At 39.5% G+C, this 16389-nt stretch overlaps 1 protein-coding gene across 2 annotated transcripts in view; it reads right to left on the bottom strand.

Annotated features, from left to right (window-relative positions):
- Positions 1-636: 636 nt before the first annotated feature.
- The window catches only part of HAVCR2 (hepatitis A virus cellular receptor 2), a 46535-nt gene continuing 30782 nt past the window's right edge, over positions 637-16389 (bottom strand). The window contains exons 2-8 of one of the 2 annotated variants that reach the window (XM_057730159.1): positions 15252-15311; positions 13792-14130; positions 12831-12914; positions 8086-8126; positions 6584-6719; positions 2996-3032; positions 637-1179 (exon numbers count right to left, since the gene is read on the bottom strand). In XM_057730159.1, the coding sequence (XP_057586142.1) occupies positions 1020-1179; positions 2996-3032; positions 6584-6719; positions 8086-8126; positions 12831-12914; positions 13792-14130; positions 15252-15306 (852 nt within the window). In that variant the 5' untranslated portion in view covers positions 15307-15311 and the 3' untranslated portion in view covers positions 637-1019. Of the gene's footprint in view, positions 1180-2995; positions 3033-6583; positions 6720-8085; positions 8127-12830; positions 12915-13791; positions 14131-15251; positions 16040-16389 lie in introns of those variants that run through there. The other variant, XM_057730158.1, reaches the window with a different exon arrangement.

Here is a 16389-nt window from a genome sequence, read left to right as displayed (position 1 = left end):
AAGTCTTTCCAGAAATCTGCCTTTCTGCTTATTTAATTTTTCCACTCCAAAGATATTTAGTAAATTTCTATTTTGTGTCAGAACTGTGCCAATACCAGGGAGGAAGTAAACAGGCAAGATAGACCAACTCTCCACCATCTTGGAACTAAAGTTTAAGGATCATTATCTTTCCATCAAGGGACCTGATATAGACAAATACAGATGGCTGGAGCCCTTAATGTACTTTCCACCAGGGAACAGAATTTATGTCCCAGTCACTGCTTCTTCTTTTCTGAAAAACACAGCTCCAGTTCTCTCCATGAATGGAGAAGTTGGTCAGAGATCTTTCCCTTTGAGTGCACCCTAAGCAAAACTTGTCAACACACACTGAATGTACTTCCTTTTTCTCTAGGAGCAGCTGCCACACCACAGGCCTTGCTGGGCAGTCTTCTTAACTGAGGCCAAGGAGAGCTCGGTGCACTGGTACTTACTGTTGCAGAGTCAACATTCAAAGAAGCATAAGCCTCGAGACTCAAAGGGAACCTTCAAGACCATCTAGTCCTACTCAAGTAGTTTCCTAACCTTCTATGGATCACAGAGCTCTGAGGATCACCAGCCCCTTTAGACTCCCTGTACCAAAAAAGACACACACATATCTCAGTACATAATTTCCCCTGTATTTTCAGAAGCTTCATGGACACACCATGTAACAATATCTGGAATTCCAGAGACCCCATGTTAAGAATTCCTACTCTCTATAACAGCCCATTGAGCTCTAATGCCCTGATTAGCAGTCTCTGAGTTGGGTGGCTGGAACACAGAGGTAATGTTGTGCCTGTCTAAGTATAATGCAGGTCCCAGTTCAATCCTTGGGTGAGCTAGTTATCTTTAGAACATGGAAAAACTCTGCTCGGTGGCCAAGGACAGAACCTCTAAAACCAATCAGCTGAGCCATCTCATAGTTTTCAAAGAAGACAACACCAAGCCCCAAAATGAAGTGGTTGAATCTGGGGGCGTTGAAAGGCGACAGCCCAGAGGCGTCAGGATTGCTGCCCACTGCTGACGGAGCAGTAATGCTCATATGGATCCTCCATTTCATACGCGTTCTCCTCAATGACATAGATGTTTTCCTCTGCATGCATCCCCTCTGCTGCTGTATTTGCTAACCCCGAGCGAGCGAGGTTGGCCAAAGTGATGAGGCTGTGGAAATAAAGTGTTGCAATTGAGTTAAGCATTTCCTGGGCAACACAGAATAGAGTTAAGAGAATGGACTGTGCTGAAGAGATAGAAACCAAGGCAGTATATGATCCCTGATCAGGTCCTGACTGGAGGGGTGGGGGGGAGCCATAAAATAGCAATGAAATATTCTGGGGAATAATTGTGCAAATTCAAATTAATCTGAATTTTCTTAGGGATAAAAATGGCATTGTGTCATCTAAGAGAATATCCTTATTCTGAGGAAGTGCAGATTGAAGTGTTTAGGTGAAGTGTCAAGATGTCTGAAACACCTTTACATATGGTTCAGAAAAAAAATTGTGTATGTAAATAGAGAAACAGATAAAGTAAATGTGACAAAATATTGTGACATGCTTAGGTGAAGGGCTCTACTGTTTCTTGCACTATTTCAATTATTATGTGGGCTTGAACAATTTCAAAAAGTAAAAGAAATGCATGTGTTATGGATCCAGTGAGACTTGGGTTTGAATCCTGCCTCCGTTGCTTACCACCCATATGTTCTTGGATAAGTTGGATTTGCTTTTTTTTGTTTATTCATTCAAGCACTATTTAGTTTGTTATACACTGTTCTCTGCATCAAGAGATATAACACTAACAAAACACAAAAATCCCCTGGTGACTGTATATTAATAAACTTAGTGTCTCAGTGTCCTCATCTATAAAATGGAATAAGTACTCTATCTCACAGGGCTGTTTATTCATTCAATCCTCAAATATTTATTAAGTGCACACTAAGAATCAGGTGTGTGCTAGGGAATACAGTTGTTGATGTGGAAGACAAGTTCCTAATTTTTTACAGAGTTTACATTTATAGGTGGAAATGAACATCAACCAAATAATTTCATAAAGAATGAATTAGTGCATGTAAATATTATGTATTGCTATTACCACATTTCAAGTTTCAGCTCTAATAAAGAATACAGGCACAGATAATATAAAGCCACTGATAATTAAATATTTTATTTGGTCGTATTTGACTTTTTTGTTGCAGACTATTTTGTCTTCATAACTATACTATCTAGACTTAGTCTAAAATTATTAGTGGTTTAGATAGTATTCAGTGGACAGAATCATTTTTTTCTTAAAATATATTTCATTCTACCCACGTACCAAATGTCACTGAAACCTAGTAAAAGTTATGTAAGCTCTGTGTGTGTGTGTGTAGTATAATCAGGAATGGAGACAAAGTCTGCAATATAATAGACCAGTAGTTCTCAACCCTGCTTGCACATTATAATCACGTGGAAAGTTTTTAGAACAATACCTATGGTTAGGCCTCATCCCCAAAGCTTCTGATTTATTTGCTCTGGGGTTGACAATAGTATGTTTAAGTGCCCTAGGTGATTCCAATAGGCTATCAGAGTTAAGAAGAGCCAGGCTGGATTATAAAAGCCCTTAGAGTAGATTTTGAGTTTCTTGTTCACTTCTGTAAACCAGCGGTCACCTAGAACCTGGATATAGTAGGTGCTCAATCAGCTGAAGGGTCAGTTCATTGAAAAAGCCCATTAATCAGAAACAAATAAGCATTTCCTATCAATGAGGAGACAAGTTCTACACCTTAACTTTAGGACTAAAGCTAGAGAGATTTGGGATAAAGAATGAAACCAAGCAACGTGCTAAATTCGCACCTCATAAATCTATGTCTAAAGCAAAAAGGAAACAGTAAAAATTTAGATCCCAAAGTCTCAGGGCAGGACTTCTAAGAGCAAAGATCAAAGCCCAGATTAGAGTAAGAGCATCCAAGATTCCCACCTTCCACTACTTCACACATTATTCTTACCTTGAATTTTGTATCTTCTCTTTTTTATCAAAATACCCTAAGTAAAAAGGGGAAGAAAAGTCAATTTAAAATGCTTTCATAAAATAAATGAGATAAGAAATAAAATGGGCTAACTGGAAGCAAAGGTTGTGTAGGGAAATCTGGTCTACTTGTTAGATTGAATTAAATCAAACCACTGATATGTGTCTTGGTTTATTACATAAACTATGCTAGAAAGTAATAAAGATGCATTTTTCATATTTAACAAATAGAGGGAGTGCCTACTACATGTCTGGTAGTATGCTAAGCAGTGGGGACACAAAGGTGAATTATGAGCCCTGATATCATGAAGCTTGCCTTCTTGTGAGTGAGGCATTTAAGAAAAAAAAAGTAAATGGGAAAAATAAAATAATTTCAAATCATGATGTGATAGAAAAGTGTTGCAGCAAAATGGATGGACCTAGAGATTATCATACTAAGTAAAGTAAATCAGACAGAGAATGACAAATATTATATGATATCACATATGTGAAATCTAAAAAATAATACAAATTGATTTATTTACAAAACAGGAACAGACTTATGGTTACCAAATTTACAAAACAGGAACAAACTTATGGTTACCAAAGGGAAAAGCAGGGGAGAGATAAATCAGGAGTATGGGATTCATAGACACACACCACTGTATATAAAATAGATAAAAAACAAGGATTTACTATATAGCAAAGGAACTATATTCAGTATCTTGTAATAACCTATAATTGAAAAGAATATGAAAATATATATATATATTTTATATATATGTATATAACTTAAATCACTTTGCTGTATACCTGAAACACAATATTGTAAATCAACTATGTTTCAATTTAAAAAAAAAAGCAACAATGCACTGGAATAGATAATCAAGAAGGTAATCAGGAAAGAATTCTCTGAAGAGATGATCTTTAAGCTCAGTTCTGAAAGAAGAGAATGAGTCGGCCAAATAAAGAGCTGGGGTGAGCATTCTGGATCAAGTAAAGCCCTGGTAAAGATAGTGGTAAATGGCTGAAACAAAGCATGGCTGGAATAAGAGAGTGGCACAAGATAAGGTCTGAGAGGGAGGCTGGGCTAGATACTATAGGACCTTGTAAGTCATAAAAAGGAGTTTCGATTTTATTCTAAGACATAGGAAATAATTGAAGGCCAGAAATATGATCTGACTGGGTTTTATGAAAATCACTCTGACTGCTATGTGGAGAATGAATTAAAAGGAGGTATGAAAAAAATGAGGAGGTAAGTAGAGAACTGCCTCAGAGTAAGGTGGTGACAGAGAAATGCAGAATTACAAATGAATTTTAGATATGATTAAGGATAACATTTAAGTCTATGGGAATACAGGTCATCATCACCCAGAGGGTATGGAGAGAGGAAAAGAGCCAGCCCTGGGGAATCTCAACATCTAAAGATCATGCTGAAGGAGAGAAAATAACAAAAATGACTGAAAAGGAGTGGCCAGTGAAGAGAGTGGTGTTTCAGAAGCCAAGAGAAGGAAGACTTTTTAGAATGAATGTCAGTTTATTGCTGAGAGATGTACTACAGTGAGGACAGAGGTATCTATTGGATTTAACAAAATGGAGATCACTGGTGAGCATGACTGAAACCATTTCTACGGCACTTCAGGTGTAGACGCTAAATGGCGGGGGAGGGGTTTGAAGAGTGAAGAGGGGTGAGATGTAGGAACAGCTCACCTGAGAAATATGACTGTGAAGGAGAGCAGAGAAACTGGAGTAGCTAGAGAGAAATGTGTAAACCAGGCCATATTTTTATGCTAATAAAAATAGCATAAATAGGAATGAAGAGAGAGATGATTTTGGAGAAAGTGACCAAAGGAAGAATGAAGTCTTGGCTAAGGCAAAGTGATTGAAACAGGCTTTTAATACTTCATCAGTGCAGTGAGAGGGGAGGGAGATTTGAGCAGCAGTGAAGTATGTGAAGCTCATCTCAGTGAGCTAGAAAGATACAGGATTGCTGGGCATTACTGAGTGCCAATTTATGGCTTTGATGTCATGACTTAAAAACCTATCACCTTGCTTGTATGATTTTTTCCAGCAACTTCTAGGGGAAAGATTGCAGATCGAACACAACTTTCCCATCTATTCTTCTGAATAGTCATGTTTTGGGAGTAATCACATGTGTGTACACAACATGACTTCTCCCACTCCTCATCATCCTACTTCCATACACTTTTACACAAATCAGAACAGTCCCTAATATCCAGGCCTTGGCAGAATTCAAAAAGTGGGTGTTATCATTGCTCCTTATCAACCTGTAGACTCCACATTCATGTGGTCAGTTCCCAAACTCCACTACTACCTTTCCATAAACCCAGGTAGGTGGGGGGTGAGTAGCAATAACAAAATGGTAAGCAGGACAGCCCGGGTTTCAAATCCTCTATTACTTAACTGTGTGGCTTTGGACAAGTTACTTAACCTTTCAACACACTGGTTCTTCAACTGGGAAATGAGAATCATATTAGCACCTTTCTCAACAGGGAAGTCATGAGGATTTAATGCATGTAAAGCACTTGGCAGCTTCAAGCCACACAGGATGAGCAACTCATCCCAGTTCTCCCTGGACTGTCCCAATTTTAGCACTGAAAACCGACACATTAGGAACTCCCTTCAATCCTGGGAAAATTTGGAATGGTTTGTAACCCTACACACAGTTCATGTTTATGTACTAGTAAGAAAGGCTGCTAAAATAATACAGGTATAAGGCCTTGGCCTTTGCCCCAAAGAGAAGAGAATATATCATAATTATAAACATATGTGAGGCTTTCGGGGTGATGGAAGTGTTTGGGCATTGATTGTGGTGATGGTTTCCTGGGTGAAACCATCTACTGAAATTCATCAAGTTGAACACACTTTAAATATACAGTTTATTGCACACAAACCATACTTAAAGTTTTTTGTTTTTTTTTAATAAAGATAAGCCACTTAGAAATAAAGCATGTGTGCTGAGTGCCACAATAGAGGAAAATACAAATGCTGCAATCCTGGCCATGATGCAGTCTTAAAGTAACCTACTACTCTTCTTTGAAGAACCACGCCTGAGAAATAGACAAGATAGAAAAATGCACAGGAGAAAACAACTGTCGTTGTTGTGCTTCCTAGTAAACCTGGACATATTCATGAATTAAAAAGGTTTATTTTCTTAAAAAAAATAAAAAAACATGTACTAGAATCAATCTGCCTGAATTTGAATTCCAGCTTTGCCACTTATTCCAAAACCTGGAGAACATCTTGAAAGTTTACTGTCTCTGAGCGTTCTCTCCTCTGCTATAAACACGGGGGTAACAGTGCTACCTGCCTCATAAGATGATGACGATGACAGACATAAAACATGCCTGCTACATGGTGAATAAAAAGGACAGACATAAAACATGCCTGTTACAGTGCTGAATAAAAGGAGCTATTATTATTGTTGGGGTTTGGAAGGACTAAAGAGTATTTATTCTAATTACCTGTAGGTATAAATATAAACTAATAGTTCTATCTAGGTTTGTGTTGGTTCCTATATTAACAGTTCCTTATCAGAGGGAGAGAGAAGTACCATTGAATGACTTACATTTGAGAATTACAGCACCAGAGATAAGAACAAAAGTCAGCCCAGCCAGCCCAGCAGACATCCCTGCTGTGAAGTGGAGGCCTATTCTGGTGGTGGCGCCAATGTCTTGTAACTCATTAGCCAGTATGAATATTTCCTATGGAAACAAACAGAATTGCAGCAAATGGCCAGAAATCCACTGTCTGCCCAGCCAGTCTCACGACTTATGCATGGGACCATCCCTTTCACAGTATCTCAGGAATGCAGGGACCTTGAAATGACTCATGATCTGTCCCCTTCTAGACAAGCCTCAAACCACCCAAAGAAAGGGATCAGCTGAATCTTTGGAGTTAGCTAGGGAATAAGATGTGCCTGTCTGCGCTGAGGGTGAAGAGGTAGCCTTAGTAAATGAACTCCCGCTTCCCCAAACAAAATGTGGAGCCCTGTTTGTTCAAGATTCCCTGGTGTTCCCACAGTTTCAGAGTGGTCTAAATTTGGTGTCTTGCCATGAAACCCCAATTTTCACAGAAAGAAAGTGATTTAAAAGCTAGGAATTTGCAGCCAGACAGTCTTGGGTTCAAATCCCAGTTCTGTTACCAAAGTGCTGAGTCATCTTGTAAAATTATCAGGAAAATTAAGTGACAAAAAATAGAAAATGCTTGGAACAGAGTCTGGTACAGAATAAATGCTCAATCAATGGTAGCTATTATTGCTATTGCTCTAATTAATTAGATTTTTTGTTCAGTCACATCGAAAGTCCTGCTTCTAAGACTGCATGTTCCTCCTTTAAAAAGAGTAATAGTAAACACTTTTAAAACAATGTCAAGGAATTAAATCTTCCATTTATTCAACAGACATTTACTGCAAGAGTGCACCGTAATGTGCACTAAGCACACAGAGGTACTTTAAAAGCAGTCCTGGATTGCTAAGAGGGCAGGACAAACACAAAATGCTTGAGATTGAATCAAATGAATGCAAACTTCTGCATACAACCTCAAAGAATTTTCCAGTCACTGCTATCAGCTTGTTTTCTAGTGGCTTTCCCTTTTACTCTGAGAAAGTGGGAGACACTAAAATGATGGTTGATTAAAATACTGCTTTATTTTTAGTTAGATATATAAGTCCTTGGCTTAGAATATTCCTGACTGGTGTCTTTTCATAAGTAAATAAATTTAAACAATCTTTCTCATTAGGCTTGCAATGGAAGCAGGAGAAACATATTCTGGGGAGATGGAGGGTGTCCGAACCCTCCACAGTGGTATACAGTTGTGAAATTTGAGAATGGGGACAAAATGCTAATGCTTCTTCCTTTTGGTTTTCCAGCACCTACTATGTGCCAGGCACTTTACATGTATCACCTCACTCCATCCTTACGAGAGGCCTCTGCAGTTACAACTGTCATCAGCAACATGTTATAGCCAAGGAACCTGAAGCCAAGGGAAAAGTGAGCAGGAAGTCTAAAGCCATACTATTTTTCCTCTGAGCTGAGCATGAGGTCAGCTCACACACATGCAGTTACTTACTGTTTGATTTTTATCACGAAGGGTCTCCAGTGTCTGTGTCTCTGCCACAGAGAAGAAAAACAGCCAGTAAAACAGTTAAGAATGCTTTCTTTTATATGAGTTTTTTTTTTCATCTTAAAAGCTGCCTATTGAAATTAATTCTACTCCATACTCTTCACAATAATTAACTGAGAGAGCAACAAAACTTACTGAATACTTACAAATCAACTTTAGGATGACCACATTTTTTCATCCAGATAATAAACCCAACTACTTATGTTCTATAAAATGGAGACGTCCTCCAGGAAGACCTATTTTGAATATGTGGTTTGTTGTGTCCACAGGGCCCTAAAGTGGTTTTCAAAATTCCAGCAACAATGATATCACACAGGCAGGCATTATCATTAGACTTTTTTTTAGATCAAATGATTGTTCTCTAATATTTATTTTGCTCATTTTCTAAATTGAAGTATAGCTGATTTACAGCGTTGTGTTAGTTTCAGGTGTACAGCAAAGTGATTCAGAATATATATGCTCTTTTTCAGATTCTTTTCCTTTATAGGTTATTACAAAATATTAAGTATAGTTCCCTGTGCTATACTGTAGGTCCTTGTTGGTTATCTCTTTTACATATAGTAGTGTGTATATGTTAATCCCCAACTCCTAGCTTATCCCTCCCTCCCCCCTTTCCCCTTTGGAAACCATAAGTTTGTTTTCTATGTCTGTGGGTCTATTTCTGTTTTGTAAATAAGTTCATATGTTTCATCTTTTATAGATTCTACATATAAGAGATATCATATGATATTTGCCTTTCTCTATTTGGCTTACTTCACTTAGTATGATAATCCCAAAGTCCATCCATGTTGCTGCAAATGGCATTATTTCATTCTTTTCTATGACTAAGTAATATTCCATTGTATAAATGTCCATCGATAGATGAATGGATAAAAAGATGTGGCATGGTTAGACTTTGAAAGGTAACAAAACTTACTTTTCTCTAAAAAATGTTTAACATTTATCCATTAAGAGGAAGATAGGGTACTTTGTTCCCTAAAAAATGAAAATAATAGTAACTATAACTATAATTCACCATGAACAGGTATTGTGCTAAATTCTTCAAGGGAAGTGTCTCATTTAGCATTCAAAACAGCTATCTTAAAGTAGGGACTATAAGTAGCATTACACAGATGAAGAAGCTGAGAATTAGGAAGCTAAGTGACTTACTCAAGGTCACACAGCTTAGTGAATAACAGAAATGGCCTTCCAATTTAGGTCCACCGTGGCTTTAAGCACACACTCTTCACTTTGCTGCTTCCAACAACGCTCACCTCGACACTGATTACTAAGGCCATCACACTGTCCAGCTGCCAGCTCACTTTCTTTCCTTTTTATTCACTTATTTATTCATCTGTCTATCCATTCAATGGACATGTACTGTTGCAGAAATCGATCCATGAGAAACCAAGCACCACACTCAGAGGGTTGGAGAACTCAGGTTTATTGAGCCAGCAGACCCAGACGAGCTAACGCTCCAAAATTCTGGGCCCCGTTCCAGGTGACTTCTCTCCTTATATAGGTTAAGACACATAGCTACAGTTGGCATTAATTAATTAGCTACTCAGTTTCCATAGGTTACAGGTGATTACAGAGAGTGCGAGTTGCTAGGGGTTACATGCAAAGGGTTTTCAAAGGCGAGCAGGGGCAGGAATAGAACATTCCATACTTATCTGATCATCTTTTAGATTCCAGTTGATTTTTAAAGTATTTTGTCCTCACTCTAGTGCAGCAAGCAGGTTTTACAGAAGCAGAGCAGGCAGAAAGCTATTTTCTAGCTGTGTATGATCTCCAGGTTTCCCTCATCAGTACTACACCCCCACTCTATGCCAAGCATGGGGGACAGAAAAGTAAACAAGATGGGCACAGGCCCTGACCTCGTAAACACTGCATTCTAAAAACCAATAAATTGTCAGCTTTGGGAAGATTAAGCATGCTGACTCACTTCTCTGGGTGAGTCAGAGGCTCTGAAACTTCCTAAATGTCACAATCACTTTCTGGAAGCTTAAAAGTCTAAAGCTTTTAATGTAGAACTCCTGGTTTACAGACTCTGATTTTAATATAATAAAAAGCATATTCTCAGCCTAAAGTTTAAAAAAAAAAAAAAAAAAAGGAAAGGAAAGAGATTATCTTCCATTTACCTTTGCTCCTATCACCCAAAAGGTATTTAAAAACCACATTGATGGAACTACTAAGAAAACATGAATCTTAACCACACACAACATTTTCTAGCGTAAATCCAGTTTCTGCTTCCCTGTAATTACTTTCCTTGGCTTAAATGGTAAGACTGTGACTTCTTTTTTTTTTTTTAACTTCGTCTTACAGTGAAAATGATCAATACAATAGAGCACTGTTGGGTTACCACAGCTTGTTTTCACATAAGTAGACATCAAAGCAGATGGGTGTGACAGTTAGAGGAGATTACAATGTTTTTCCTAGACGACCCCAGACTTGGGGGGTGAGAAGAGATGACAGTGGGGGAGGGATGTGATGATCTTAAAAGTATATAAATTTAATAGTTACCATCTAGCATGTATTATGTGCCAGACACAGTGCTTAGCACTTCACATGCCCAGTATCTTTTCATCTTCACCACAATAGGTAGGTACTATTATTTTCTCATTTTTCAAATGAAGAAACTGAATCTCAGAGAGGTACTTTGCCCAAGATCACACAACTATTAACTGGTGAACCTGAGATTCAAACCAAGTCGACCTCCAGAGCTAAGGATTCACCCATGATCCAGTCCTGCCTTCTTCAGGGGGAAGAGACTGCATTTGTTCTGTGTTCAAAGTGGGTTTAGGAGCTTCAAAGACCCTTGGTACTCTTACTTGTTAAGGCTCCTCTCCACTTTATAGCAAGCATATTAAATGTACCCACATTACACATTAAAGAAAAGGTGTGTATAACTATACACAAGTTGACTTGCAAGTAACTGACATAATATTACATAGTATAGTCATGCCATTAAATACTAATTAATTTCAATTTTTCATTTTATTTTCATAGTTTGGAGCCATTGTCTTTTTTTGTTTAAGTATTTTCTCAGGCCTTTGAAAAGCTCAGAGATTGTAGGTACTCTGCCTATATTCCCAGATGCAAAAGATGGCCCCATTTCTGTTGCCCTAAAGGGAAGGAACAAACAAGTAAAAACTGAAGGGAGGGAAACTTCTGGTTATGGTATAGACACCTCTAAAAAAATGCACTGTCTTGTGAGGAAGTTACCTCTCCATCTCAGAAGGTGTATAAACATACAGCAAATGCCCACTTGGGAGTGATGTTGTAAAGAACATTGAAACACAAAATGGGAAAGTGGGATCCTTCAAGTCCCTTCTAGGACTACAGTTGTAGGATTCTTTAAAATATAACAATGGCATACGATAAACACCTGGTATGATTTGGTTAGCCCATTTCGTGGGTAATCATCTACTTCCACCGTATTTAATTTCCTCGCCAATTTCATAAGAGATGTTGGCTACCAATGACTAAAGAACCACCAAAGATTCAGCCTCTAGAGAGCTGATGTTAATATCCATAATGATAACTAATACTTGAGCGCTTTCTCTGGGCCAGGCGATATGCTGAGCGCTTTACACACGTGATCACATCACTCTTTACAACGATCATGACATAGGCACTGGAATTACCCTCATTGTAGAGGTAAGGAAATTGAGCCTCACAAAGTTTGAGCAGCATAACTGAGTTCATGAAGCTAATACCCAAAGCTGACATTAGAACCCATCCTTCCAGTCACTGAAGTACTTAACCACACTCTCATTCTGCCTCTGGATCTTACGAATAACGACAATAACTGACACGTACTGAATGATCACACTCTGGGCTAAGTACTTTAGACACACTTCCTTATTTAAACCTGAGATTTATGAGATTAGGATTTAGAATTTACCTATTATTAACTTCATTTTACAGAATAAAAGACTGAGCTCTGGAGAGTTTAGGGAGACCAGGACTCTGACGGGAAATATTTGATTAACCTCCCTGATCAACGTGACCTAAGTTCTCTTCTTTCGACCCTATCTTCTCTTCCAGAGCAGCAGGGAAAAGTCCTCGTTGAATTACTTTAAGAATTTAGCTGCTCCTTCTGAGGTCAGAATTTGAGGAAGATGATGGACTTTATTCCAATTAGAGGGGATTCTTGAAACCACCTAATGCAGATGACCCCAAACGTGGACTGCGGTCAGTTCACGACAAAACATCACCAGCCCAGCAGCAAATCAGAAAATAAGGACAATGTAATGAGTTTTTCATTAGATTAAACATTTAATTTAAAAGAGTGTTTTTTGTTTGTTTTTTAAATGCAGGGATGGCAATAGTAGAATTTTTTTCCTTGTTTGGTAAAACACGTAGCTTATCAAAATTCTTTTTCAGGGGTTGGGAATTACACTGGGTGGTGAAATCCAAATTCTCTGAACCCATACCTCAGACAGAAGAGAAAGCTGCTATCCAGAGAAGTGAAAGGCTTTGGCCCAGGTCAGGGGGCTACTCATGACTAATTCAGAATCCTAGCCCAGGGCTCCTTTTTCCCAGCACAAAATTACCTCCACCACCTCCCTCATCTCAAACACTGTCTCCAGTGCACAGAAATATTCATGCCTCCACTCAAAGTGTCTTCTCATGTTTTCCCTATATTCAAAATCCTCTTAACTCAGAAACGAACTAAAGGCTTCCTCCTAGACCCCACGTGTAATTACCTGAGCCAGGTCCCTCGGTGGTGAACATCCTTGGAAAGGCTGTAGTGATGTCCCTCCATGGAGTCCAAGCAGCGGTGACTTTGGCTAAAGTCAGAAACCAGTGTAAGGATGAGGCTTCTCTGAGAGCAGAGAGCTCATTGCAGGCAATCAAAGGAGCAGCAGAAAAAATTGTAAACACAACAAAAGAAGGGAAACACATGCTCAACTTCCAAACCTACCTGAACACCTTCACTGGGAGTGTATGACACTCAGGTGTCTGACAGAGGTGTGTTATAGCCATCATCGTCACAGTCTAATTCTTAATTATGGAATTACGGCCACAGGAAATGCTTTCCATCAAACATCTCATAAAATCCTTCCAGTGGCCTATAGGATAGGCAGTATCATATTTTATAGAGGAGGAGGTCACAGAGATTAAATAACTTGCCCAAGTTTACACAGCTGGTAAGAAGCAGTGTCAGATTTGAACTCAGCTCTATCAGCCACTAAGCACATGCTCTATAACTGTTAAAACATGCAAGCACACGTGGCCACTCTCCCCCACACATGTACAGTGCAGTGGCTCTCAATCATGACTGCACATAGCGGGGTAGACTTTGTAAAACCCCCATGGTCAGGCTCTACCTCCAGAGATGCTGATTTCTCTGGGTCTGGGGGTGGAGCCCAAACATCTGTGGGAGTTACAAGGCTCCCCAGGGGATTCTAATAACCAGTCAGGTACTAGGACCACTGATTTAGGCCTTTCCTCCATTCTACAAATCCTAGCCATAAAGTTCAAAATACAGGGAGGGAATTAAATATGGCTAGGCATTGCTGGTGGGGCCTGCAATTAAACTTTAGGTCTTAGGGGGCCAACCTGAGGGCCGTAATTGGGAAGATCAGAGGTGAGACCAATCGGTGTATTTAATATGATTCACAGGAGAATCTCATTCAGAAAGAAGGTATGGAAAGGTCCACTCACCTGGTTTGATGACCAACTCCAGGTTTGATTTTTGATCATTGAATATGCCTGGGTATTGGATCCGGCAGCAATAAGTTCCACTGTCAGCTAAAGTCACATTCTCTATGGTCAAGGTCACGTCTCCTTTGAGGAAATTCCTCTTTAGTAGGTATCTGCTAGATGTCCGATGGATCAAGTGCCTTCCATCAGTGCTGAGCACCAAACTGTGACATTCAAACACAGGGCAGAATCCCTTGCCCCAGCACACAGGCACAAGATTCTCAGGGGTGGCTGGAGAGTAGGTGCAGGGCAGGTCAGCATTCTGACCCACCTCAGACACGTATACCCCTTCCAAAGACCCTGCATAAAGAGGGAAGGAGAGCAATGACGGAAACTGGTCTATTTCAAGAAAACTGCAAGCAATACCTTGCAGAATGAAGAGCAAACTACTGCTACTATCCTGTTTGGAGGACAGTTCACTAGAGCAATGATTCTCAGACTTGAGGGGTACCAGAATCACGAGGAAGCCTTGTTCAAACACAGATGACTGGGCTGAACGTCTAGAGTTCCTGATTCAATAGTTTTGGGGTGGGGCCCAAGAATTGGTATTTCTAACAAGTTCCCAGGACATGCTGATATGGTTATTCTCAAAACTTCACTTTGAGAACCAGTGCCCCACGAGAGCACTGTGGCCCAGTCCTGTGAACACGGACGGGCAGTGCTGATGGAAAAAGACAGTCAGACAATGGGTCACTGTCAGCCTGGGAAAGAGCTCACCCATCTGGACTAACTGTCTGTTCACTAACACAGGGCAGTTATCCTAACACGAATCTCTTTTTTTTTTTTTCTTTTTCAAGCATCAAGCACCTAATAAATAAAAACCCTTGACTGAATAAGAAGTTAGTGTATGGCTGTTCTGAGGTTTAAAAGTAATTGCTATATATGAGGGTGAATCAAAAATTATCCGCACTCTGGTTATAGTAAAATTTCTGTAAATTCTACAGCTAGAGTGCGGATAATTTTTGACTTACCTTCGTATATATACATATATATATATACATAAACACACACATATTCAAACAGTATAAAAAGTATATGAAAACTCTACTCCCTCTCCCTGCTCTTTTCCATTTCCCAACTCCCCTCCCAAAGTCTATTCATTAAGAAGCATTCATGTATTCCCACTTGCCTGCAACACACACACACACAGACACACACACACACACACACACACACACACACACAGTCCAATATACCCATTATTCTGCTCCTTGCTTTCTTCAATAAACACTATGACTGACAGACATCTCATATCATTGTTTCATCAGCTTCACTGTATCATGGATATATCACAATTTCTTTACCCACTACTCTGCTGGTGGACATTTAAGTTGCTTCCAAACTTTTGCTCTTGCTAGCATTACAATGACCATCCTTGCATCTTTATCTTGCACTATCCAATTGCAAAAATCCAGACTTACTTGTAAGCAGTAGCAGCAAGAGCAGGACACAGTCAAAGGAAAGATGTGAAAACATGGGTTCTAAAGAAGAAAAGTCAAAGAATGGCTCTGTTTAAGGTGCCGTTGTAATTCTCCAATTGAACTGGGTACTTCCTGGAACTGTCTCTCCTCCTCACTCACAGGAGTAGTGGCCACTTTCCTGACTTCAGGCCCAGGACACGGGACTATGACTACCAATCACGCCTCTATTAATAGTCAAGTCTATAACATAGCAAAGGAAACCCCAGTTCTCTCTCATGCTAGACCACACACATCCTGTGAGGACTCTGACATTTATCCCGTCCACATCATCAAAGAGGAAGCAATACTCAGAGGAAGAAACATGTTACTTCCTCAAGTGTCTCTTGGCAAGCAGAGTGAACCCTCTACTATCTCTGGTGAAAATACACAGTCCTCTGAAATGATCGGTATTTATCGGGAACACAAGGTAGAAATGTATCACTTGTGCATTCATTCAGTCAAGTCAGTCAACTGGTGAGTCCTGTGACCAATGTTTATGAAGCATCTACTATGTGTCAGGTACTGGACTAGGAGCTGGGAAATACCACAATGTTTAGGTGCCCTTTCCTCTCCAGTCATGAGCCTAGTTCTTAGCCTTGCTCTAACACAAACTGGGCTATGTCATATAAATTTGCTAGGTCTACCTCCTCATTTATAAAATTTATAAAATGAAGAAATTGTAGTAGGTGATATACGCACAGCTCCCTGCTCTAATATTCTGACTCTGACCTGAACTTTCAAACTCTTCCACTTAGGAAAAATGCATCTTTTTGCAATGCTTCTTTTCCCCTCCTGTTGGGGGAAATTGAGGGGACCTTAATGTTCTACTTCCTCTCATATACACAAGATGTTCCCTCTCCTCCCACCCCAGGGTCTTCAGACATTAACTGTCCGAAAATGTTGAGTTCCAATCACACTCTCCATAACTGAGGTAACACCTCAGACCCAAACAGTCTCAGCTCTGAGAGAGTGACTTTTGTCTGGAAACTTTAAAAGCCAATGGTTATTGGATTGCATGTACTCTTCCTTTACCATGAATACGTATATACTAATCTTCTCCCCTGCCTCTTTGGAGCAGTTTCACAGAGCTATCTGGGAT

Source organism: Hippopotamus amphibius, chromosome 1 (genome assembly GCF_030028045.1).
Source record: "Hippopotamus amphibius kiboko isolate mHipAmp2 chromosome 1, mHipAmp2.hap2, whole genome shotgun sequence".
In the NCBI taxonomy this organism is placed as follows: domain Eukaryota; kingdom Metazoa; phylum Chordata; class Mammalia; order Artiodactyla; family Hippopotamidae; genus Hippopotamus; species Hippopotamus amphibius.
This window is presented reverse-complemented; position numbering and strand designations above follow the sequence as displayed.